The sequence below is a fragment of the Cervus elaphus genome, chromosome 33 (assembly GCF_910594005.1).
Source record: "Cervus elaphus chromosome 33, mCerEla1.1, whole genome shotgun sequence".
Lineage (NCBI taxonomy): Eukaryota > Metazoa > Chordata > Mammalia > Artiodactyla > Cervidae > Cervus > Cervus elaphus.
Genome location: NC_057847.1, coordinates 41,603,054 through 41,630,526, shown reverse-complemented (window position 1 = coordinate 41,630,526; position 27,473 = coordinate 41,603,054). Strand labels below are relative to the sequence as shown.

General features: G+C 38.9%; 1 protein-coding gene across 1 annotated transcript in view; it reads left to right on the top strand.

Annotated features, from left to right (window-relative positions):
- Positions 1-26,585, top strand: part of GALNT5 (polypeptide N-acetylgalactosaminyltransferase 5) — a 41,917-nt gene extending 15,332 nt beyond the window's left edge. Inside the window, exons 3-10 of the mRNA XM_043894316.1 lie at positions 1,268-1,387; positions 8,431-8,566; positions 9,141-9,260; positions 11,809-11,926; positions 12,922-13,245; positions 17,958-18,038; positions 21,542-21,703; positions 24,059-26,585. Coding sequence (XP_043750251.1) covers positions 1,268-1,387; positions 8,431-8,566; positions 9,141-9,260; positions 11,809-11,926; positions 12,922-13,245; positions 17,958-18,038; positions 21,542-21,703; positions 24,059-24,199 — 1,202 coding nt within the window. The 3' untranslated portion in view covers positions 24,200-26,585. The remainder of the gene's footprint in view (positions 1-1,267; positions 1,388-8,430; positions 8,567-9,140; positions 9,261-11,808; positions 11,927-12,921; positions 13,246-17,957; positions 18,039-21,541; positions 21,704-24,058) is intronic.
- Positions 26,586-27,473: the final 888 nt, after the last annotated feature.

Sequence of the window (27,473 nt, the reverse complement as noted above, 5' to 3'; positions counted from 1 at the left end):
ACTTTGAGGTCCTGAAGACCAGAAGATGTTCTCCACAATTGCATAAATACCTTTTTGTGAAATCTAACAAGCAAAAATACCACAATTAACAGAGCTAGTTATAGAACATAATGAAATGTAAGCCCTACAGCTTCTACTTTATTATATGTTCAGCAAAGAGTTGAGAAGACAAATTGCCAATGGGACCAGAAAAATGAGGTTCCAACAGAGTTCAAAGGCAGAATTCACCACTGTCTTTACTTTTGTTTTGTTTATTACAGTGAAGAATCTCTCTCTTTGGACTGTTAAAAACTGGGTATGTAAGAGGTTCCATGACTGCCAAAGGTCCTAGACCACATTACAAAAATCCCCAAATGCAACCCACTTCAGAAAAATGTAAAAAGTAGCAAAGAGACAGCAACCTTAATAGAACACTTTAGCCTTGGTCATGACATCAAGGACATGAGTCAGTTCTCAGTTCTGTCTCTTAGAGTGCCTACCAGGGTCATACCGAGCTCCAGGAGCAGGGAGATATGTAAGGAAAACAGGTTGAAAACTTTGAGAAGTGGTCTTGAAAGCATCAACAGAAATAGAATCTAGTTACCAAGCAGGTAACAGTTCCTTTAGGAATGGCCTATTCAGATTTTGTGGCCCTGAAGGATCTATGAGGTCCTCTCTAAGAGAAAGATGACACAATTAGTAGAAAAGTGAGCAGCAGAAGTATTCACAGAAGCCATTCCTATCTGGGATATGTCAATAGCTTAATCATACACAGAAGTAACTCTAAGCTACAGAAATATACACCCCCCAAAAGAGCAAGAGAGCAGAGGTGTGATGGAGAGGGTGTCATAGTAGGAAGTGACAATGGTCTTAGCCAATTGCAGCTGCAATATCTTTCTTTTGCAAATTTTTCAATTTGCATACAATGCATAGTCTCTCTCTTAGGTCTTAGAAGAGGACTTTACAAGGGGAAAAGTTTGTGCAGAAACTGAGCTTCATTTATTTCAAGGTAAATTTGTACCTGTCCTGACAAATCCTCAGAAAAAGTAAGCCCTCCTCTTGGTAACTCACCTACACTGAAAGGTGGATTTGAGTTTTAGAAAAACAGAAACTTGGAGTATTGAACCCAGACAAAAATCCATCTAACAAAATGACATCATGGCTCAAAGAATAAAATATAGTGACTTTTACTTTTATATAGTAAATGTCATACTTTTGGGAATTTGATCTGGTCTTATCCAGATCTTATTTTAAAAGTATTTCCTTGTCTATTTTCTCCCTGATATAGACTACCTAAAAGATAACTTGGATAAATATATGTCTCAGTTTCCAAAAGTTCGGATTCTTCGCCTCAAAGAGAGACATGGCTTAATAAGAGCCAGGCTGGCAGGGGCACAAAAGGCAACAGGTAAGAAGCTGCTAATTTTTTATTTTGGCTACATCTTTATTAGTTTAATCTTTTCCAAATATACATCAAATTTGAAATAATAGTACAATGAGCACTCCTATGTCCATCATTTTATTCCACCAGTTTCTAACTTTTTGCAATAAGTATCCCACTAAATTGTTTTAATGACTCACTGAGGGGTCACAACTCTGAAAAACACCAGCTAGGTGCATTTTAATTACTTGCCACTATTCAGTAGAGGGCATATTCCCAAACTATCATAGAAGGACTTTCTTTTTCCTAATTAACATTGCTGTAGACCCTTTTATAAATTATAATAAAAATGAATTACCTAAAAAAGAAATGGGAAAAATACATAGCTATACATACAATTATATATATGTATATCTAGATATAAACATAATTACATATATGTGGGTATGTGTCTATTTTAACACTCATATATATTAAGTAGACAACAAATTAACATATTACTCTGGCAAGCTACCGTGAAGTTTCAAAACATGTGTTCTCAATTTCTGTCCCTGTCTCCCTATGGATGGCAGTATCTATGACCCACAGGTAGAGCAGCAATAATGGAGGGCTAATTTTTGAGTTTGGAAAGAAGCAGAAAGATCTATTTGAATTGGGTTAGTAATAGACTCATCTAAGGATAAATCCAGTGGCCCTAAAGTTCACCTGAAACCTGTGGGGAGTTTAAGGAAATTCAGGGTCCTGCACCAGCTTTAGTTCAGTTCAGTTCAGTCGCTCAGTCCTGTCCGATCTTTGCAAACCCATGAGCCGCAGCACGCCAGGCCTCCCTGTCCATCACCAACTCCCGGAGTTCACCCAAACTCATGTCCATTGAGTCAGTGATGCCATCCAACCATCTCATCCTCTGTCGTCCCCTTCTCCTCCTGCCCTCAATCTTTCCCAGCATCAGGGTCTTTTCCAATGAGTCTGCTCTTCGCATCAGGTGGCCAAAGTATTGGGGTTTCAGCTTCAACATCTGTCTTTCCAATGGACACCCAGGACTGATCTCCTTTAGGATGGACTGGTTGGATCTCCTTGCAGTTCAAGTGACTCTCAAGAGTCTTCTCCAACACTACAGTTCAAAAGCATCAATTCTTCGGTACTCCGCTTTCTTTATAATCCAACTCTCACATCCATACATGACTACTGGAAAAACCATAGCCTTGACTAGACGGACCTTTGTTGGCAAAGTAATGTCTCTGCTTTTTAATATGCTATCTAGGTTGGTCATAACTTTCCTTCCAAGGAGTAAACATCTTTTAATTTCATGTCTGCAGTCACAATCTGCAGTGATTTTGGAGCCCAAAAAAGTAAAGTCTGACACTGTTTCCCCATCTATTTCCCATGAAGTGATGGAACCAAACTCCATGATCCTGGTTTTTTGAATGTTGAGCTTTAAGCCAACTTTTTCACTCTCCTCTTTCACTTTCATCAAGAGGCTCTTTAGTTCTTCTTCACTTTCTGCCATAAGGGTGGTGTCATCTGCATATCTGAGGTTACTGATATTTCTCCCGGCAATCTTGATTCCAGCTTGTGCTTCTTCCAGCCCAGCATTTCTCATGATGTACTCTGCATATAAGTTAAATAAGCAGGATGACAATATACAGCCTTGACGTACTCCTTTTCCGATTTGGAACCAGTCTGTTGTTCCATGTCCAGTTCTAACTGTTGCTTCCTGACCTGCATATAGGTTTCTCAAGCTGCAGGTCAGATGGTCTGGTATTCCCATCTCTTTCAGAATTTTCCACAGTTTATTCTGATCCACACAGTCAAAGGCTTTGGCATAGTCAATAAAGCAGAAATAGATGTTTTTCTGGAACTCTCTTGCTTTTTCGATGATCCTGCGAATGTTGACAATTTTATCTCTGGTTCCTCTGCCTTTTCTAAAACCAGCTTGAACATCTGGAAGTTCACGGTTCACATATTGCTGAAGCCTGGCTTGGAGAATTTTGAGCATTACTTTACTAGCGTGTGAGATGACTGCAATTGTGTGGTAGTTTGAGCAATCTTTGGCATTGCCTTTCTTTGGGATTGGAATGAAAACTGACCTTTTCCAGGCCTGTGGCCACTGCTGAGTTTTCCAAATCTGCTGGCATATTGAGTGCAGCACTTTCACAGCATCATCTTTTAGGATTTGAAATAGCTCAACTGGAATTCCATCACCTCCACTAGCTTTGTTCATAGTGATGCTTCCTAAGGCCCACTTGACTTCGCATTCCAGGATGTCTGGCTCTAGGTGAGTGATCACACCATTGTGGTTATCTGGGTCATGAAGATCTTTTTTGTACAGTTCTTCTGTGTATTCTTGCCACCTCTTCTTAATATCTTCTGCTTCTGTTAGGTCCATACCATTTCTGTCCTTTATTGGGCCCATCTTTACATGAAATCTTCCCTTGGTGTCTAATTTTCTTGAAGAGATCTCTAGTCTTTCCCATTCTATTTTTTTCCTCTATTTCTTTGCATTGATCGCTGAGGAAGGCTTTCTTTTCTCTCCTTGCTATTCTTTAGAACTCTGAATTCAGATGCTTATATCTTTCCTTTTCTCCTTTGCTTTTCATTTCTCTTCTTTTCTCTGCTATTTGTAAGGCCCCCTGAGACAGCCATTTTGCCTTTTTGCATTTCTTCTTCTTGGGGATGGTCTTGATCTGTGTCTCCTGTACAATGTTAACCAAGGCTGTAATTCAGGGACCGTTCAGGGCCCGCACTGAGCAGGCTGACCAGCCTAGTGAGTGCTCCCAAGCTCCCCTGGGCACTCCCCAGCCCTCACAGGTCGAGTACAGGCAGCAGGTGGCTCTGGATCTGAAGAGTCTCTACAATCAGAGATCTGCATTGATGCCACTGCAGAATTTTTCTGGAATGCATAACTAAGCAAAGAGATCAAAGATAAGAATCTGAATCCAGAATCTGATAGGCCTTGAGCTACTGGTTTATCCTTTAGGATTCAGGGAAAAGAGAAGAGGAACCACAGGCAAGGTTGAGATCAGCTAGTCAAGGACATGCAGAAGCAGAAGTCGAGTTGGCCCCATTTTGGTCTCAGAGTACTATCAGGCTCTCTGAGAGTCTTTTAGAGTCTTCCACAAAGAAATAAGGGCAAATCTATAACTTTATAACTTCAAGCAATGTCTACATTCAGGCTCCAGGGCATGATAGATTCTGTTGATCTGATTCAGTCATCAGTTGTTTACTCTGAATGAGGAGTTAGGTCAGGCAGGATTTCAAAAATTAAAAGACAGGCCTTGGTCAGTGGGTCTCAAGGGAAAGTCTTTTACATAAAGGCAACAGAAGTAAAAATAAATGAGGTAATTTGGATAGAAAGAACAAGCCAGATATCATGATAGTGTTGAGCACACCAAGCCAGTTATAACCCTGACGAGAGCAGCCTGCAGGTGGGCAGGTGCTCTGATTCTGGAGGGTCGGAGTAGAGATCAGATTCTCATTTCCTATATAACATGGCAGTTAGCAAAATAGCTGTAATGCTGTGAGCATTCCTAAGAATCAGTTGGCTAATTTTAAATATGTGGACAACAAGTGATGTCTAACTTCTGGCCAATGCTGACATTCCCTGAAGAGCAACAGTCCTTTTATAAATTTCTACAACTCATTTCTTCTGCAGGTCAAACAGGTAGCTTCCTTAGCATCACTTATAAATCATTCTTTAAAATTAAATGGGCAGCAGGTCCACATTCATTAAGGAACTCTAAACACAACACTATCACCAACTGGTGCTGGAGCAGTATCCTAAGCTGGTCAGCTAAATCTAAGGGGGATCAGTGCTCAACAAGGAGCCACAGCTATTTGGCACATTGAGCATGTCTGAGTTGGCACAAAAAAATTGAAAACTAAGTAAGTTACCACCAAACCATCTGCATACAATCCAGTATGTCTGGAATCTACTCTCAGAACAACCTTCCAGGTAGTTATCAATACGGAGTTAGTTATTTTGAGCTCTATCCTGAACAATTGTTGAAAACCAGTCATCGTAGCAGCTATTAGGAATCTAGGTATTAGCTATACTTTAGAAATATCTCCATAAGGTAAAGCTCAAAGAGATTAAGTAATTTATCCAATGAGGCCAAGAAAAGCAAAGCTACAATGAAGGTAGTTCTGGGGAAATTCAATCCTATGTCATTTCACCATGCCCACAAGTGGGGAAATAAATGCAGGTTTGAGGATCCATCTTGCTGCCAGAGGACTGAAGAAGTAGATCCAGACCCTTTGACCCAGTAAACCTGCCATGGAGACAGGGAAAGGCAATCTAGCAGAGACTAGATTCTTTAAACCCCCGGACTGAATGGACCAGGAGTAGGAGTGGTGAGAGAAAGAAGACAGACTTTCATAGATTCTATGCCGCTAAACCATTTGTGCTTAGTTGCTCAATCATGTCTGACTCTTTGCAACCCCACGGACTGTAGCCCCTGCCAGGCTCCTCTGTCTATAGGGATTCTCCAGGCAAGAATACTAGAGTGGGTTGCCATGCCCTCCTCCAGGGGATCTCCTCAACCCAGGGATCAAACCCAGGTCTCCTGCATTGCAGGCAGATTCTTTACCATCTGAGCCACCAGGGAAGCCCAATAAGACTAAGCAAACATACTTGTATACCCTATACACCTAGATGAACCCTAAAAGCCTTCCCAGGATAAGGAGAAGTCTATGCAAGAGGGCACCCTTAGGAAACTATAGCTTCCATCATCAAGCAATCCATAACTCCTGGAAAAATAGGACCCCCCCCTCCAATCCCAGCATGATCAGGAGATGTATGCACCTCCAAGAGTAGTGGATGAGATGGGGAGGGGGCTTCTGGCTAGCACAGCCTGTTCCTATCTAAAGAGACATCTCAAGACCCCTTCCCATCAAGACTTTGGCTAAGGTTAGTCCCTTCACCTTTATGCAAAAATTCCATTGTTAATCAGGTAATTAGTAAGATCTCTTCATTAAGAAGCAGTTTAGACATTTCAGTAGATAATAATCTATCATCCAGGTATTTATTTGCACCTTTTTCTTTGCCTGTTGCTATCTTCTGCTTTTACTTTAAGCTTTCCAATACTCATAGCTCTGTCTCTTTCTCATTTGTGGGGGGTGGGAGGGGAGAGGCAAGAGGGTGTACGCAGATATTTTCTAGTACCAGACTGCCACGTAGCTTTGCAAACTTGGCAAAGTTGCCTAAGTGTTTCATTCCTCTTAAATGTGGATAAAACTTAGACCTATACTTCAGGTTTGTCACAAGGATAAACCTTAAATAAGAAATAAGATAATCATTCAGAATGTTCAGAACAGTATCTGGCACAGAGTAAGCATCAAATCAAAAATCAGTGATGTTATTGTAGGTTTTTCAGATGCTGAGGGGTGCAGCTAAGAGTCAGAGTGGTCAATTAAAACAATAAACCAAATTAAAAGTAACAGTCAAGCCTTCAAGCATTTCCTGCAATCACATAAGTAAAAAGTATAGGTAGGAAGCCAGACAGAAGACAGCACTGACTCCCCCAGTGTTCAGTATTTTCCCAAAGAAGAATGGATGGTGGATCAGAGCAGATGTGTAGATCATCTTACTGACCAAAGAGCCTGAAATAAGGTTCCTCCTGTTTTAGAGCCTGGGGGGGCCAGGATGAGAGAAAGGGGGAAGGGCTAGTAGTAAGAAAAAAATGTCCTGAAGATCTACCCATCACCCATAAGGTGAGAAAGAAGTCTTGGCCTGAGACAGTCTCCAACTGGGGGAACCTGGGTCAGGAATGCAGTTCTTTACAAGTGCATGTCCAGCTAAGGGGGCTGGAGGACCTGAGTCCTTGACTGTATCTTGCTTCAGAGACTCTAGGGCACAAACTATGAACCAAGTCTGGTGTGGAGATGGCAGCTTTCCCTCAAGAGGCCTGCCAGGTAAAGCTTTTGTAATATCTTTGGGCCTCAGCTTCCCAGGTGGCGCTAGTGGTAAAGAACCTGCCTGCCAATGCAGGAGACAATAAGAGACGTGAGTTCAGTCCCTGGGTCAGGAAGATTCCCTGGAGAAGGGCATAACAACCCACTCCAGTATTCTTGCCTGAAGAATCCATGGACAGAGGAGCCTGGTGGGCTACAGTCCGTAGGGTTGCACAGAGTTGGACACAACTGAAGCGACTTAGCATGCATGCATGCACGACTGGGTCTGAGATTACACATAGGATTCTGGCCAGGACCCAGATTCCTCTGGTTATTATTCACGCACATACAATCCACTTGTACAGAATCATTTAGAGCAATGTAGACCATTGCTAAAATTTTCATTGGAAAGAGAGTGTTACTTCACAAAACTAATAGAACAAAAAGAATTCAAAATTACTCCTGTCCTCCAAGTTTCTTTTCTCTTCTCTTCTCCTGTAACTATTTTTTTAAATTATGATAAAATACATATATAAAATTTACTATCTGAGCCATTTTTCAAGTGTACAGTTCACTGAGAAGTACTTTCACATTGTTGAGCAACCAATCTCCAGCACTCGTTTCATCTTGTGAAACTAAACTTTATACCCATTAAACAATTCCTTGTTCCCCCTCTGTAACACTTTTAAAACTACCTCCTAGTCTTACTAGTTCCCCCACTTTAATTTCTTTTCGCTGTTATAATGTGGAACGATTTTTCCTCTTCATCATTTCTAAGGCTAAAGTTGGAATCTCAGATTCTTCCTCGTCTTCCGCAAAACAAAGTTTCAGACCTCCACCTCCAAGAGTTAATGGGATTTACCCTCCTTAGAAGGACAAAAGCAACTACCTTTAATACTAAATATTCCCTTCAGAGCCTTGACTCCTCATTCTAAGTGGCTTATCAATTTTTTTTCAACCATAAATGATACTTGCCCCAAAAGACTACTAGAAACCAACTTTTTTTTCATTTCACTATAGAATGAAATTAGAGAGACAAAGTAGAAATTCAGTAAGAAGAAAAGACTACTATGACTACTATGCTTACAACCACATTTATGGAGCAATCTTCAGGACCTATGAACACGAAGTACACACACTAAGGATATGCATTTTCAAATTGTTTTTTTCTGGCTCTCTAGGTGATGTGTTGACATTCTTAGATTCTCATGTGGAATGTAACGTTGGCTGGCTGGAACCTCTCCTGGAAAGAGTTTACTTAAGTAGAAAGAAAGTAGCCTGTCCAGTAATTGAAGTCATCAATGATAAGGATATGAGGTAATAATTGTCATATTGCACAGGATACTTCTAAGTGGCTTTTTAACCAGCAGCAGAAGGTAGTGGTCATACTCCTAAAATGTACAACTTTGCAAATCTAAGTAATACACAGTTTACCTGTTTAAATAAATTGAAATACTTGATATATATCATGAGGTCAAAGCAGATCTATCCAATTGTTTATTTGATCATCACAAATTCTTAACCCTAAATGTCAATAAATACTAATATTCAGTGTCCAAGACTTTCCTCTTTCTATTCAGCTGAACACCCAAATATTTATTTTTAAGATTAGTTCTTCTTTTTGTGGTATGTATATATACATACACATGTATATTCTTAAGGAGGGTTTTTTTCCCTCAAAATGGCCAGAATATTATTAAAAGTATGTTAAAAGCAAGCAATCCAGCACTAATGCTAATTATATTCATATCTTTCATTGAAATGTTATTAAAAGCTTTGTGGTGATCTAAAATCATCTTCATAAGTGCTTGTTTCATTCACTTGCACAATACATGATGTCAGGTTGATTATGTGAATGATCTCAGGTAGCATTTTTTTTTTCCTTGACTAGTTACATGACAGTGGACAACTTTCAAAGAGGCATATTTGTATGGCCAATGAACTTTGGTTGGAGAACAATTCCTCCAGATGTTGTTGCAAAAAACAAAATTAAAGAAACTGATATAATAAGGTAAGTATGTGAAACTTAAGACTAGGAAGGAGTCATGTTTCTTTAGGAAGCAATTCCACAAAACAGGCATAGGCCATCATTTATAGAACACCAAGAATTACAGTTCTAGCCAACAGATGACCAAAAGCAAAAACTTTTCCTGGGAAATTACTTTCCCACAGCCCAAACTCACCTTTTAAGTGGGTAGTTATATCTTATTCAGCCCTCAACCCGAGAAATTCACTGACACTATTTCTGTTCTCTGAGATTTGCAAACAAAGAAACATAAGCCACTAAAACGTGCTGCATAAATTCTATATAAACACATATAACATTGAAGTAAACATGAGTGAAAATTAAGAATAAATAATAGTAGTAGAAATATCATTCTAATTCTTTTTGAGTCTAATCCTATACTTTCCCTGGGAGGAGTGCCAAGTTCTGTGAATAAAGTGAGAAACAGACACAGAAGCTAGATGCGAATTAAAGTTGGGGCTTTATTGCTGGAGAAACTGGATTAAAGAACAGATTTTAGACCTGAAGCTAAAGTGGGGGCTTCCTAACGCCTCCCCCAAAGTCTAGACCTGTAGGACAAGCACTCTGCCAGACTCAGGCAGAGCAGCAGGAACCCTGAGCTTTCCTTGTCAGAGAAAGAACTTGAGCAGACTTCAGCCAGAAAGTCCCAAAAGAAAGTCCGATCCCAGCCTGTATACAATGCAGCATCTGTTCCCTGAACTCACCCCTCCAAACAGTGCCTTATATTCTCCCAAATGTGATGTTTCACAATTAATCCTCCTAACCAGTGAAGGAAGAGTACGACCATTTATTAAGCACTGTGCAACCTCTCTATAACTCTAGGAGAGAGATTGTGGTTTTCTCTATTATAGAGATAAGGAAATAGAGACCTAAGAGAGTTAAGTAATTTTCCTGGGGATATTTGTTGCTGTTGTTCAGTCACTAAGTTATATCCAACTCTTTGCAACCCCGTGGACTGCAGCACACCAGGCTTCCCTATTCATCACTGTCTCCCGGAGTTTGCTCAAATTCACGTCCATTTAGTTGGTGATGCCGTCCAACCATCTCATCCTCTGCCACCTTCTTCTCCTTTTGCCTTCAATCTTTCCCAGCATTGGGCCTTTTCCAATGTGTTGGCTCATCACATCAAGTGGCCAAAGTATTGGAGCTTCAGCTTTAGCATCAGTCCTTCCAGTGAAAATGCAGGGTTGATTGATCTCCCTGCAGTCCAAGTGATATACAGCTTGCAAAAGAAGAAATTGGGATTCAAACCCAAATCTGCCTGCATATAATGTACTTGCTCTGATCCTACACCCTACACCTAAAGAACCTCTTTGCCTTTTTCAGAATCCAATTCTGAGAGTCAATGTAGTGACTGAGTTCAGATTTATTCAACATAATGTTAGAAAGAGAATGCATTCTGGATAGTCTGGAAAGGACATATGGGATACAGATAAAAAAATACACATAAATCATGGGGGAAGAGAGCTAAGTATGGGGCAAGGTTTACATTACCGTTGAGATTGCTACAGAGCTTCCATACAAATCTCTTTCAGCTGGCCCCATGGCAACCACCATGGGACGTGATTACTGCCTTTTCTAACTGCTGACTCAAGAGTAGTTTCTCTTCCCCATGATCAATAATAGCAGTGAAGACTCTAGAGTCAGACCCCTTGGGTTTAAATCTCAACTCTACTATGTACTAGTGGTGTGAGCTTTAAAAAGTTACTTAACCTCTTTCTATCTCGGTTTCTTCATTTTTATATTAACACTAACAGAAGTAGCTACCTCTTGGATTGTTTTGAGAATTAAATCAGATAATACTTATATAAAGTGTTTTAAAAAGTATTTGCCAAGAACTTCCCTGATGGTCCAGTGGTTAAGCCTCCAAGCTCCCAGTGCAGGGTTCCATCCCTGGTCAGGGAACTAAGATGCCACAGCCCTGCAGCCCAGCCAAGGGAAAAAAAAAAAAATATATATATATATATATATATATATATATATATACACAAAGTGTTGGCCACATAACAAGCTGTTGTAACGTTTCTGTATTGTTGAGGCAGTATAGTGGAGAAGAGATCTTAGAGTCAAGCCAGACTCCCTAAATTTGAACCCCAGATGTACAGCCCACAGACTGGTGGGTCTGTGAACTTGAGAAATTTTCTGGCCTTTTGGGGCTGTAGTTTCTTAGGGATACATACTCACAGGACTTTTGTGAGGCCTGAGTTAATACATCTATAACACTTAAAACAGTGCCTGACTCTTCTTTCCTAAATGGCACTAAATAACTTATTAAAAATAACATCTCTGGAGAATTTGTGTTGAAGAGTCAAGGCCAAGTAAGAATCCTAGTTCCAGACCCTGTCTTTGCTGACTCTAATCAAGTTCTGCCACAAGAACCAGGGAACTTGTCACTTAGGTACTCTTTGTGACTTTATCCAAGACCTCCCTACATGTGGTAACTATTCTAAAATGCCTCTTGTTAGGGAACATTCCCTAAAAGTTGAGCTCCCCTGACATGCAAGATTTAAAAGCCAACTTTTTTTTTTTGTAGATGTCCCGTCATGGCAGGTGGATTATTTTCTATTGATAAAAATTACTTTTTTGAACTTGGAACATATGATCCTGGGCTCGATGTTTGGGGTGGAGAAAATATGGAGCTCTCTTTCAAGGTACCGCTGAGTGTTTCTCAAATTTTCTTTACAATTAAGAGTCTAGCACTTTTAAATGGTTTCATTTTACTAATACAATCAGATATGTGACTGCCTCTGGGAGGAAACTTCACAGAAATATTAGGGCCTCTGGATTAATGTCTTCATATCCCAGATTGAATTTGGAAGAATCAATAACTCTCATGAAATTTATTAGCATTCCCTCATATTTCACAACACAGTTTCTGCATCTGAATGTGAGGGAAATAATTGTCTGCCATTTAGTGTAAATGCTGTGGGATGAATATTTGATACAAATAACTCATATATTTTTCTAATATATTAGAAGTAATGAAATTATTTAGTAATAGGCCATCTTGGAGAGTACAAAACAGAAGAATAAAAAGAGCCAGTAGAGCAGGCCACCAAAAGGCCATACTACAGCAACTTGGGGAAGCTCAGATAATGCTGGGTATTTATATAACCATTTAATATCTGAGAAATCAGTGGCGGCAGCCATAGTGCAGAGTATCCACATTACCTGCTTTCCTATGGAGTTGGGTGTATATAGTAATAGGGGTGTGACTCTGAGCTCTTGATCAAGAAAGGAGATCTTCAAGTTGTGTTCCACAAGTCAGGTAGATCATCCCAAATGTGAGCAGGGGATATTGAGAAAATTGAAACATATACTCTTTACCTTGATTCTACTAAAGCAAGAACTTGTGTTACACATTTCATACTTTGGGATTCTGTGAGGATTTCTTTAGGGGGGAAAAAGAGATTTACAATTCAGGAGAGGAAAAGAGAAAATATATCATTTAATAATCCTAAAATGGTTCACAGCAATAGAATAAAATTAAATAAACCTGTTGAGTTTAATTTTCTGTTGAAAAGGATATTAGAAAAGTATTACTCCAACGGGGGGAAAACCCCAGGTGGTTTTTTTGTTATTGTTAACTGCCGATGATTTGTGGACAGTCATTTGATAACTGGTACCTATTTTTAAACTGTTGCAGGTGTGGATGTGTGGTGGCGAAATTGAGATCATTCCCTGTTCCCGAGTGGGACACATATTCCGAAATGACAATCCCTACTCCTTCCCCAAAGACCGGATGAAGACGGTGGAGCGGAACTTGGTGCGGGTGGCTGAGGTCTGGCTGGATGAGTACAAGGAGCTCTTCTACGGCCACGGGGATCACCTCATAGACCAAGGGTTAGACGTCGGAAACCTTACCCAACAGCGGGAACTTCGAAAGAAGCTAAAATGCAAAAGCTTCAAGTGGTACTTGGAGAATGTTTTTCCAGACTTGAAGGCTCCCATTGTGAGGGCGAGTGGTGTGGTAAGTTCAAGCAGCAACTTCAAATCTGACTTTGTGAAAATACAAAGTAAAAACCTTTTTGAAAATGTGTGGGAAAGGATGAATTATTACTTTATAAATAAGCACCAAGTATGAGTGCAGAGGAGACAAAGTGTCGTTTGTCTTGACTGCACATATTAGGTAAACTTGAGGAAGGCTTCCAGGAAGCCATGTTTATTGATTAATTCAGCAAACACCAAGTGTCAAGAAACCAGGCATTATTTAAGAACTGGACTATAGGGTAAAGAATAAAGTAGATTGATCCCTTCTCTGTGGAACTTAAAGCTGAGTAGGATAGAAAGATAATAAAGAAATAAGCAAGTAAAGTGTAAATTTAAAAATATAGTAGCTTTTAATCAGGGAACTGGCCACAAGTGATGAGTTTTTCTTAAGAGTGGTCAACTCTATGAAGACATTGAAGGCCAGGTCTGAAAGACGAAGAGTCCACCATGCTGTAAAGAAGAGAGCCCTGGGCAAAGGATGTCACTTATGCAAAAACTCTGACATGTGACAGTTTGAGGCATTCGGGAACCATTAAGAAGGTGGATGTTGTTATCAAGGTGTGAGGAGGTAGGAGGAATGGCGCCCCGTGAAGGTCGAGAGGGAGAAGGAGATGGACCCCACAGGTCCTTGTGGGCAGAGTAAGGATTTTCTCTCCCTCATCTTTTTCTGTCTCTTTCTCTTTTCAGAATGTGACTGGATGTTACTGAGTAGGGTTAAGCAATGGGATGACATGGTTTATTTACAGTTCTATAGATTTCAAAGAGGGATTGAAAGTAACAGAAATTGTCCGACAACAGCAGAGAAAATTCCAGGGCACAAAATAACATACCAAAAGGAAAGAAGTCAAACTTGATAGGTTGGATAGAGTACAAAGCTAAGAAAAAATTAAGGAAGGAGAAAAACGCTCTTAAAAAGCCATTTCAAACCAATTCTAGGAGTGGAGCTTAATTTGAAGAGGATGGCAAGAGATGAGGATCTTTACCATATAATAAGTTTAGAGATGATTAGTCAAGCCTGGATCGAGTGGTCTTCCCTGGTCATGTAAATTTTTAATCTCTTTTACTGTTTTATTTCTCATTTAATTTTTACTTACAAACATTCCCAGGGCTGTTTTCTTTTTCTTCTTGCAAAATGTTCAGACTTGGCCCTCAGTAAGCCTGCTCTTTTCACATCATTTTATTTTTTCAGTTCTCCCTAGCAAGTGGATTGTACATACCAATCTTTCTCTGCCTACCAAATTTCCTGATGATAAGAACACTTAGGCCATTTCAATGGTATAAGGGAGATTCTGGAAAAGTGGGAAAGAAAGAAAACCAGTCTAAGAATTTGTTCTGCCTTCATTAAATTCAACTGACACATAAGTATATGTAACCAATTTGTATATAACATAATTGCCTGTCTTTGTAGGTCAAAATGCCATAACTGCTACTACAGAGGTTCAACTTGATTATTTTATCTTAGATAATTCTTTAGGAAGAATACCCTGAGTTTATACGCTGTCCAAGTAATATGCCTGTAAAATAAATTCACATTTTTTTAAACTCTATCTCTTAAGCAGGATAAAAGAAAAAGAAATTCTCATGATAGTAATTTTTTCCTGTCCTAAAAACACAGAATCTCAGTAAGAGCATTACTGGACTTTAACCACCAGAGGGAACTAAAAAACTATCTTTTGCCTCCTCTTTGAGGTTAGCTTGTCTAATAGTTTCCATTCGAATTTTGAAGAGCTCGTCTAATGAAAGAGGTTTCTCTTGATGCCTGAGCTACAACAAAATGCAGAAATGATTTTAATAAATTCTTTCTTTCTGTTTTCCTCCTTATTTGTTGCCTTCCTTAGACAAATTTTAATAAAGATGATATTAGTTCCCTCTGAAGCAACAAGGAGCATTATTACCATTAAAAAAGACCTTTCGCCAGGAAATTCAGAGGAAGGTTAACTAAATCATTATTTTGGATAGATAATCTTGTAAAGTTCCAAGAAACTAAAACCCACAACTTTTTGTTACTTGCTCCATATCATTCCTTCTTTCAACCTACACACCTAGGAAAGTTTGACTTTTTAAAAATAAGAATAATTTTTTTTCTCACTGAACCAAAAATATTTGAAAATAATAAAAGAACCTCAGCAATAATTTGAACTTACATTGGATTTAACTCAGCAAACAGCTTCTAGTCTAGTGTTTACCAATTCTGGGATAAACCATAGGGAACTCAAACCTCCTAAATTGGAAAATGAAATAGCTCAAAATGGATAAATTAAAATTTATACGTACTTCCTGATCTTAAAATAAGATTGGTATGGTTTACAATAAAAGCATAGATGTATTTTTTAAGTGAGAGCCCAGTTTTCAGAACTATTCATAATGAGAGAAAGAATATCAATTCCTTACCACTTCATAAACCATTTCTACATGAATGAAGGAAAACAGTTTCCCCAGTAATTTCCAAAAGGAGGGAAGAGAAACATACCTTCAAATGAAGTAGGGGAGAGGGAGGCAAGGAATAGAAAAGGTTTCTCTCCTTCTCGTGCCTTTTAGTGCTTGGAAGAAAGGATTGTGAGAAATAAATACAAAGCAATCAATTAGACCAGGGGTTCCCAAACACTGTTCTGGGCAAAGTTATGCTGTCAAAGAGGATTCTGTGGTCACATGTATTTGGCAGACTCTTATACCACATTCCCTCTGCACTCAGTACCGGAGGTTCTGAGAGGTTCTGGAGTAGGGCATCCTAGTCAGCTGTCCTGAAGCCAGAGTTTTCCAAACTCACTTGAAGATATTTTCTGCATAATCTACAGGTACAGGAGTTTTTGTTTGTTTTTTCTGTTAAGATCAACTGGGACACCATTTCCTTTCTTTCAACTCCAAGATTATTCTACCTCCACACATGACTGTTAACTCTTTTCCCTGAAGTTCATGGTGGTCGATTCCTCCTGTGTGTTCTGACTGTTCCCATTAATGATGGAGTGTGTGTGTGTGTGTGTGTGTGTGTGTGTGTGTGCGTGTGTGCACACGTTCAGTCATTCACTCGTCTGATCCTTTGCAACCCCATGGACTGTAGCCCACCAGGTTCCTCTGTCCATGGACTTTTCCAGGCAAGCCTACTAGAGTGCGTTGCCATTTCCTTTTCCAGGGTGTTTTCCCAACCCAGGGATTGAACTTGCATCTCTCGCGCCTCCTGCATTGGCAGGCTGATTCTTTACCACTGTGCCACCTGGGAAGCCAATTGTCTCCTCCCATATCTGACACTTTAAATTGTGAATAGAGTTTCCTTTGAAGATTTCTGTTGGAGAGTCTGTTCTAGAATTGTTTTGCATGCGGGTCACCCCAGAAACAACAAAACTGGTAGATTTTAATGTGTTTTTTTTTTTCAGTGCTTTGAGGGTTCTATCAGGGTTCCTAGTCAATGCAAGTGGTGTGTGCATCTCAAACTCAAATGAAGGTTGATGTAAGGTTTCAATTTCCTTGGGAGTAGCTTCCCCTTTGTCTCCCAGTGCTAATGGATAAATTCTTTTCCCCTGTACTCCATTCCACCCAGAGCCTAACGTTTTAGCTTTCCATCATGTGTGGAAGACCTCAACTCCAGGTTTTTTCATATTCAGTATCAGTCCCCTGCTTACCAGTATTTTCCCTTTTACCTCTTGTTTTTAGGTTTTGTTTTTCACTTTCTGGACCTTAAAGATGCCCCCTACTTTCCTGTAGGAAAAATTAAGCATGTAAAAGTGCGAACCAACCCACTGAGCACTGTTATGAAATCTGACAACTCTGTGAGCACCCCAACTTGCATCCTACAGTGCTCCCTAGCTAGAGCTGTTGGTTAGTTACCCTGGAACAGGAGGGGACATAAATAGTGTCCCTGGCCACAGAGACCACCCCACTTGCCAGCACAGGGCGCTTCCCTGAGTATAGACTGAGCTCTACACAGCTCTTCCAGAAGTCTGAAAAGTTCAAATTGTGTTATACTATTAACCCACCTTCTCTTTAGACCTGCCCAGAATGTCAGAGGGAGCAAGGGAATCAACATTTCTCTGCATTAAATGGTGACTAACAGACAGCTGCCTCCATGTTGGACCCTGCAAATCCATTAAAAACCTGGGGGCCTGCCAGAAAGTGTCTTTAAGCTTGGCTCCATACTAGCGTTCGTGACTTCCCTGTAATGAATTGTAGCTTGCCTGAGTCATTAGGAAGATTCTGACCGGGAGTCAGCTGGAATCTGCTGTTTTTGAAAGACTCAATTTATCTATGATTCAGTGCCTAAGCAGTCAGATAGCTTGGAGGGGTCAGCCAGGGAACAGAGCCCATAACCACTGCTTTGATTAAATTGCAAGTATGTGCACTGACTTTTAATATATGCATCAGACAAACTTGAGACAAGAAAATAACTGCTTCTCATGCCACCTTTTGCTCTTTTCCTGTTCAGCATTCCAGGAAAGGGTTAATTAAAAGCTTCTGTGTGTTGGCTCTGTGGCTGAATCACAGGCCTAAATTGACAGATTGAAGCTGTACTTCAGCAAGATTACATTATGTCCCTGTTAGAGATAGCAACCAATAAAATCGTATAGTGCTAAGTAATGCTAAGCTATTAACTTAACTATCTTTAACCTTATTATTGTTTTATATTCTGTGTTTTCTGAATGTCTTGTTCTACTTTAAAATATTTTGTTCTTAATGTGTATTTTATGTTTTGCTTCCTAGCTTATTAATGTGGCCTTGGGTAAATGCATTTCCATCAGAAACACCACAGCCATTCTGGAAGACTGTGATGGGAGCAGCAAGGTACCCTGAACTGGGGTTTTCTCTCTCATAGTCGGTATAGCTGATGGTGCTAGTGTGGTTGATAGGTGAAGGGTATGACACATTCATCACTCACTAGAGATGTTCATAATTAATTTTCACATTTTTGTATCATCATAAGGTTGGTGACATTTAGGGTCCACCTCTAAATGTAAAAGACAGTGACAGAGGGAATAAAGGTGAATAGTGTAGTCAACCCACCATGGACCCAGTTCAGTTTCCACCATTTCTAAAAATGCATTAACTGCAAATTCCTTAACCCTTAGGTGAATGGCAATGATAATAGTGCTGGCCCCAAAGCGGTTGTGAGGATGGAATTAGACACTACATAGGAAGCCTAAAAAGTAATATCGAACATTTGGTGCTCTATAAATATTCACTGCTATAGTAATAAAGGCAAAAATGAGAAAATTAACACATTATATATAAAGACAAAATGATAAAAATGAAGTCATACAAATTCTTAAATAATGTAATCTAAGGGAGCAGTTTTATTCTCTGATTCCACCCATCCTTCCCCCTCCCCCACCCAGGTACTCCTAAGGGAGTAATGCAGATAGCACAATTCATGATCCATGGTGGAAAACTCTACAGCCAAACTTCAACAGATCTGAGCACAGTATTTAGGGGAGGGAGTAGGGCCTGGGAAAACAGAGCCATGACTCTGTAGAGCTCTGAGCGATGGCACCTCCCTCTCCAACATATGCTCCTACCCACTCTCATTCTGTTCGGACAGTTATCAGCTTGGCTGCTATATTGGACTCACAGGAACATGGATTCAGGAGTCGAACTCAGCCCCCTAAAACTGCAGATAACTCTCTGCCAGGGAGATTATTTTGTGATGGGAGTCTAGACTTGCTTTGCTTTGTGTTAGAGATATTACTTTATTTTCAAGCACATCCCATGTTTACTTCTTAATTCAAAGCTGCTGCTAGGAAAATAAAAAGATATTTTTGTCATCTCTGTTGATATAATTCAGCCATGGGTTGTAAACTTGAAGTTAATGGAATTCTTTCTTAATTAGGAAAGAGGAGACAGAAGGGAAGAGAAAAGTGTCAAAAATTAATTGAAAGAAATAATTTTCATGCATTAACAATTCAAAGAGGAAATCAAGTCATAAAGTATAAGACAAAACCATAAATAGTCCAAATTATATGAAAGTAAAATATTAAATAATATGCAATTCTTCAAGACTCATCATTATAGTGACTTTCTGTGTCTGATTAATCAGTATTTTACCTGAAAACCCAAATTCTCAATAACCATTGAATCTCTCAAAGGGATGCTAGGAGACAAAAAGTATGAATCATGTAGCCCCTGTGTTCCACAAACGTCCATCTTCATTTTTTGTCTTGTCACTCATTTTTAGCTTCTGCTTCTTTAGGTTGGTTTGAGTAATTAAACGTAAAGGAACATGGAGGAAGTTGACTTATTTTTGACAGAATTAACGAGGCTTAATATTAAGCTGGTGACTGTAGGATTCATCCGTAAAATCTCAAAAGGAATAAAATCCTAGGGCTGAACCATCAAGCCCTAGCTTCACCTTACTTAAGATGTCTCCTTAGTTACTAACTTTTCAATCAGTTAAAATGTCCCTTTCAATCAGTTAAAATGTCCCTTTTCAATAAATCCTTGTATTATGACACACATCCGTGCTTCTCTAATTCAATGTGCATTCAGGTCATCTGGGGAGTTTGTTACAATGCAGATTCTGATTCAGTACATCCATAGTGGGGACTGAAATTCAGCATTTCTGAATAGCTCCCAGGAGATGCTAATGTTAACCCAAGGACTACTGTTTGAATGGAAAGTTCTAACACAATAACATACTTATAATCTAAGTTAAATCCCAATCACATTACAATGATGTGATTTTTTATTTTTTATCTAATGATGCATTAGATAAAAGTATTTAGGTAGATTTTAGCAGCAGTTTATTTTTTTTAATATATTTACATTGGTGTAAAACAACCTCAGATATGCAGATGACACCACCCTTATGGCAGAAAGTGAAGAAGAACTAAAGAGACTCTTGATGAAAGTGAAAGAAGAGAGTGAAAAATTTGACTTAAAGCTCAACATTCAGAAAACTAAGATAATGGCACCCGGTCCCATCACTTCATGGCAAATAGATGGGGAAACAGTGGAAACAGTGGCTGACTTTATTTGGGGGGGCTCCAAAATCACTGCAGATGGTGATTGCAGCCATGAAATTAAAAGATGTTTACTCCTTGGAAGGAAAGTTATGACCAACCTAGATAGCATATTAAAAAGCAGAGACATTACTTTGCCAACAAAGGTCCGTCTAGTCAAGGCTATGGTTTTTCCAGTAGTCATGTATGGATATGAGAGTTGGACTATAAAGAAAGCTGAGCACAGAAGAATTGATGTTTTTGAACTGTGATGTTGGAGAAGACTCTTGAGAGTCCCTTGAACTGCAAGGAGATCAGTCCTGTGTGTTCACTGATGTTGAAGCTGAAACTCCAATACTTTGGCCACCTGATGCAAAGGGCTGACTCATTGGAAAAGACCCTGATACTGGGAAATATTGAGGGCAGGAGGAAAAGAGGACGAGAGAGGATGAGATGGTTAGATGGCATCACTGACACAATGGACATGAGTTTGGGTAAACTCCGGGAGTTGGTGATGGACAGGGAGGCCTGGCATGCTGTGGTTCATGGGGTCGCAAACAATCAGACATGACTGAGAGGCTAAACTGAACTGAAAACAACAAATTTCCTACAGACCCAGTGCTTTAGAGTATATTGACCAGGCAGATAGAACTAAGTTTAAAAAAATTTATAAAAACTAAAAACACAGGCCCATTACCTAAAACAGTATTTATTTTAGACATTGGCAACTCCCCCAAACTGGACTTCTCCAAGAGGAGTTGCTGTGAACTGGGAGATATTAACACAATGCAACCTGGTGATTCTTTGTGCTATCAGTGAAGAAAGTTTTTTAACCTTTCCTATAATAGAACACAGCCTCTAGGAGTCCAATTTTCTAGTATTAAAAAAATAAGCATAGTAATTCCCATCGAAGTCATTTAGGACTGGGACTTGGCTCTCCCTCTAGCCCCAGTGGCTAGGGGCCTGAAGCGTGTGGTGGTTTGAATGCTCCAATACTTCAAGTACCAGGTTAGCCTGGCACTCAGAACACCTAAAAGGGCACCCATTCACAGACATGTACTAATTGTACTAAATGATTGTTTTAATATTGCAGCTAACATTTATTGATGTCTTACTGTGTGCTCAACACTTGTCAGACATTACTCCATTGCTATCCAACTTAAAAATTATAAAAACGAGATTAGACAGGGTAAATAATACGGCCATACTATCAGAATTGAAAGTGGCAATACCAGGATTTTGAACACAAAACATCTGTCTAGAGTGCCTATATTCCTAAGCATTACTAATAAAAATGTTTAGCAAAGAGTTTGCTGCCAAAAGTCACCTTCTCCTTATATATTTTCCCCGCAGCTTCAACAATTTAATTACACCTGGTTAAGGCTTATTAAACACGGAGCGTGGTGCTTAGCTCCTGAGTCTGATAATGGGGCCCTGAGGCTGCACCTTTGTGATAACAGAAACAAAGGGCTAAGATGGCTGCATAAATCAACATCAGACTTCCGTCCAGAACTGGTAAGCAAAATATTTGTACCTCTTCCTTACCACAAATCCAACTTTCCATTAAATGCGACATACACCCTCCTTGTCAGCTTCCTCAATCAAAGGCTTTAAATGTGTAAGGGACAATAGAGGCAGTGTAAAAGTTCTTACACAGAGATAAACAGATTTTTTTTTTTTATAAATTGTTGAGTCCTTTTTTATTCTTTTAACAAAATTTACTTCAAATCAGTTCTTTTGGTTACATTGCTGTTATCATCTTTGTTTCTGAAAGTCATTTGCTTCTGAAAGTCAGTTAGGATTGCCAAAAGTCAGGCTTATAGCTTAGAACTGGTTCTCACTGATTACCAGAAAAGTTTATAGGGAGAGTAGATGGGGAAAGCAAGAAGCAGTGTGCTTCCCCAAGCCCTGTGCTTAGTACGAATCTGTCTCCACTTCCTGCCTCCTTTCCTTAGAAAGATTTTCTCATGTCCTCTGGTTGCTGAAGACTTAGGCTCTGGAGAGTCTAAGGGTGCTGGAGTCTCTGGGTGCTGGAGTCAGTTCCAACCAGCTTGCAGCTGCTGACCGTGTGCAGCTCTTGCCAACTTCACATTCAGTGATGTCACATTGGTGATTCGAAACCAACCATGACAGGAGTATTTACAAAACCCCGTGCTAGAGATCAAGGGATGGTTTTCCAGAGGTCAAGTTGTGGATATTAACCAGAACAACCATGCCCTATCCCATTCACTGTCCAAGTACTCTGCTTTCCCCAATCATATTTTAGTAAGATACAAAGTCATAAGTTTTCTGTAGGATCTTGGAATGGCAGGAATAATTTCAGGCCTGCCTTCTCAAATTTTCTTCTGTCTCACTAGCTGGTAGCCACCAAACCCACTGAATGAATAATGAGTATGTGGAGACCATCATTTTGGTCAGGGATGACCCCAAAGTATGCACACTTTTTTCCTTGGAGTGTCTCCATTCCTTCTGATGTCATAGCCAGTGATTGATCTCTTCATGACATTTTCTTTTTTTCCTGCTCAGGATAAAATTAGGACCTAAGCATCACACTCTCCAATCTTCCTTTCCATACCTCATCTCTATTATATTTGAAGGATCTCTTTACAACCACCAGCAGATTATTACAGCTAATCCAGATCTTCTCAGTATCATCTTTTTTATAAATCCTTGAGGTTACTTAAGTATCATATTTGTACAATTCTAAAAGGGTGACAATATTCTGGGTTTTCTTTTTTTGGCTGTGCTGGGTCTTCTCTGCTACAGGGGCTTTGTCTAGTTGCAGCAAGCAGGCGCCACTCTCTAGCTGCTGTGCATGGGCTTCTATTTGAGGTGGCTTCTCTTGCTGGGGAGCACAGGCTCTAGGGAATACAGGCTTCCACAGTTGTGGCACCTGGGCCTAGTTGCCCCACAGCATGTTGAATCTTCCCAAATCAAGGATCGAACCTGTGTCTCTTGCAATGGCAGGCAGATTCTCAGCCACTGCACCACCAGGGAAGTCCAAGGGTGACAATGTTTTTGTAAGAGTATCTTTAAAATAAATTATTATAAAGTCACCTCTATTTGATAAAATTGTAGAGCATTTCAAAACCTGTGTGTGTGTGTGTTAGTGGTTCAGCTGTATTCAACTCTTTGCAACCCCATGAACTGTAGCCTACCAGGCTCCTCTATCTATAGAATTCTCCAGGCAAGAATAATTAAAATGACCTTTGTCACAGTTATGGATATTTGAGAGGATTGATAGGTGAAAAGGTTATAAACTCATGAGCAAGTTGTAAGTAGGTTATTGACAATTTCTAGGATGTTTAATAAGTATTAATCAATAATAGAACCCTCTGAAATACCTGTGACTTCTTCTAGTTATACCTGGACTTTCTAGACATTGGGCATTATATTCTATCAGAGAACATGGTAAGGGACTCATAAATAAAATACATCATTTCTAACACATTTTATTCTAAATTTGCTTTCTAAAGCATGAACTTAAGAAATTAACTAACTTATTTTTTGTGATGGAGTTTTTTTTTTTTTCTTTACTATCATCAGTGAGGGAGCCAGTCACCATATACAGTAAACACCATCTGGAGTTGTTTCCTTTAAATAATACAGTTATCAACCATATCATCAGAAAATTCATCTTTTGCTTCATGCAGAACTAAAAGTTGTGACTTGGAGAGTGTGAGAATTTAGTTTAAGATAAAGACAAATTTAATACTGTCTAAAGTCTGGTTTATGTTATTAATTTATTTTGGGGGAATTCCTAAAAAATAAAAAATGAAATCACCTTTTTAAAAAATTGGTTTTAATTTCTTTACATCACAGTAGTTAAAGTCAGCCTATGGCTCATTATCAGATCCCCTTTCTCTCCAGGTGAACCACATTGTTTTTGGAAACTATCATCAGTTGTTATGCTTGGAAGGAAATTTTACTCAGAAGACCCTGAAAGTTGCTCCTTGTGACCCAGCAAAGCCATATCAAAAGTGGAAATTTGAAAACTATTATGAAGACTGAAGAGGAACTGATATTTTTATCTAGTAAACCCATTAGACACTGTGAATTTGACAGCGAACTTGGTGACTACATTTCCCCATGCTAGTTTAAAATTTTCAAAATTAGTAACATTTAAATGGAAGATTTTTTTTTTTAAATCACAATATTTGAGATCCCAAAATTTAACTCAGGGAGACAATCCAGCATTGGGTTGGAGTCCTTCTTCAGCACTAAGTGGCCTTTTGAATTGCCTGCTTTCCACTCCACTGGAAGAAAGCTTGCTAGTTGTCCGATACCATCTAACAGGTAACCAGAAATGAAGACAGAAGAACTTGGAGAAGCACAACGATATCCAATGATAGCTGATCATAACCGGCTCTTTTGACCCACAAGTAGGTATAATTATTGAGAACCTGGTCCTTTAATTGCCAGGTTTTCATCAAAAATAAAAGAGGTAGAAGGAAAGAAAGAAAGAAAGAAAATTACTTGAGTTCCTAGACTAAAAGACGTCAGAAACACACAGCTTTCACCTTGGTGAAATCTCTCCCAACCACATGCTTGTTTACCTAATGTTAGAAATAATATTAATATAATACTCCTTGATGGCAGGGTTTTGATCTAGATGACTGTATAATGTTTTTCCTACTCTGAGTCAGTGGAAAATTTCTAAGTGAGGAAGTCAAATGCTTATTCAATTCTAGACATGGATGTTTCCATTCATTTTGTGCTTTTAAACTGCACTTTAAAAAATGGCCATACAAGTAGCTTCTAGATTTATGTGGATATTAAACAAGAAAAAAAATGCAAAGAAATACAGACTGCATCACTTCACACAGTAGTAACTGAAAATAAATTTCATCATTGAACCTACTCTAATATAGAACTAAATAAGAGGAGTTAAAATGAATAAAGCAGAAATAGAGCACTGAAAAATATTAAAGTTCTCTTATGTGAAAATACTACTTTGTATTCAGTAGCATTCACACAGATGAAGTATGCCAAAATAGGCTTTACAAGATTTCAAGGTAGAAATAAAGTGAAGGAGATGTAAAGAAAGGGGAAGAGAATGATAACCACAGTGAGGAAGAGAGTTAAGAGAAAAATGTCCTAGATTTAGCCAAAATAAGGAAGGGAATCTTGCACACTGTGGGGGAGAAAAGAATAAATGTAGACCTAAAGATAACAATGATAAATTTGGGGAAAGTTCCAATATTACTTTGATCCAAATTGAGTACCTAATCTTAGGTATGCCAAAACTTAGTCATACTGAAAGATGTCTTAGAAATCCTGATAACCTTCACATTCATTTGGTAGAAATTTAATGTCCAGCAGACACATTACCTATCTAAAAATCCCAGGCCAGTTAGTAAGAGAATCAGGATTAGAATTAGAATCAGGATTAGATTAGATTAGATCTCTGGAATCAGGATCTCCAGAGATGGAGCCACCAGCCTAAACAAAATTGCTCCATGACACTCTTAAAAAAAAAAAAAACCATAAATTTTTTGGTTGAGGTTGGATGTCTGGAGAATAATCATGCTACGTGCTTGTTAATATTTTAAAAAAAAGAAAGGAAGAAAGAAACCTGTGCAATTGAGTTGACAGTGAAACTTGGTGTCCTTAGTTCTGTTTTCCTATTAAAACTTTAATTCCCAATTAATTACACAAAAACAGAGCAATAACTAAGAACTGGAAGGGGAAATAGTTTTGAACATTTGTATCATATTTAAGATATTTTATGTAAATAATTGATATTGCAGATGAGATGAAAAAATGACTAGAAAATGAAATAATTCTTTTCAAAGCATCGCCATGTGGGGGATACAACACAAGTTAGTTGCCAGAGGACTAATTGAGTTGCTGACCAAACTCAATGTGCTGGATGCCCTATGCAATTCTTTGTGTAAGTGAAAAAATGTTGAAAGGTTTTCTGCCAGTCTAATGAATCTCTTTTTATTCAAAAACAGTTTCCACCAAAATTGTCAACTCTGTTCAGAAGAAGATGAGTTATGTTTTGGATAGGTTTCTCTTTGGGTGAACCAGCTGAAGAAATTCAAATGTTTTTGCTCAAAAGAACCCTCTGTGACCTGTTCAGTGTATTCTTCTCATGGCTTTACCTTGACATACTTATTATGTGAAGCTATATTTGAATCTATATTGTCAGTATAACAAAGGACTATTTTCATACATCACATGTTTGTTCTTGGGTGGAATTTTTAAAACAGCTTTTACCATGTTTTTCCCACTTACTCTAAGAAACAAGGCAATAATCAGTAGTTAGAAATCATATGGACCTCACCTTAAGAGTATTGACTAATTGTGAAATCTACTACCAACATTCTTTTAAGCAATGTGCTCTAAATTCTTGTTTTCTGAAGACTGTAATAAAGGTATAAATGCCTCTAGATATTCTGGTACTTCTAATGATAAACCCTTGGATGAGACACGTTAGGGTCTTAATCAGCCCTGAGTTCTTCAATAAGGGGTTCTGTTCTTAGGGCCCTTATAGAGTTTTCCCCAGTTTAGCTTAAGCTATTACCTTTTCCTTGAAAAATATATACACATCTTATTACCTTGAACACAAGCATAGTTGATAGTATTTTACAGATCTTATTGGCTCAAAAGCTAACTTACCAAACCATTTGAGTACTTCTGAGCCTTCCAGTTTGCATGATTCTTTTCTCATTTTCAACTGCTGCTCTCTTGAAGGATGACACAGCTGTTGTTGGTACAACTGTGTTTTATCACCAGCATCAAATTTGCTCAGTTCTACTTGCTGCTATTCAATCAACTGTCATTCACAAGGGCAAAAACCACCATGCACCATGATCATAATGTATCATTAGCTTTCAACTAATTTGGAAATACTTTCTTGAATATTAAAGCATCTTTCCTTTAGAATCACCTTAGAGATTGTAAAGGGGGAAATATACTAGTTATAGTGTAGGAATTCAATTTTACCAGTCAATCTTGATTTTATGGATGGCTTAGAATGATTTTCAAGAGGCTGTCATGCAAGAGAAGGGAGTTGAGGTACACCAGATGGTACCATTTTTGTTTTAATATCTTTATCTTCCACATTCAAACACAGAAAACAAATTCCATCTCAAAAGAAATCCACGATCTTGAATAAAAACAAGGAAATTACAAGAAATAAAGAGAAAAGAGATGGGACTAATTACCTTGAGTACCTACTATGTGCTAGGCATTGTTTGCGCCTCATCTCAGTCTGTGCACAACTCAATGAGGTGAGTCTCCTTCTCCTCATTATACAGACGAGGATGATTGAGAGGGA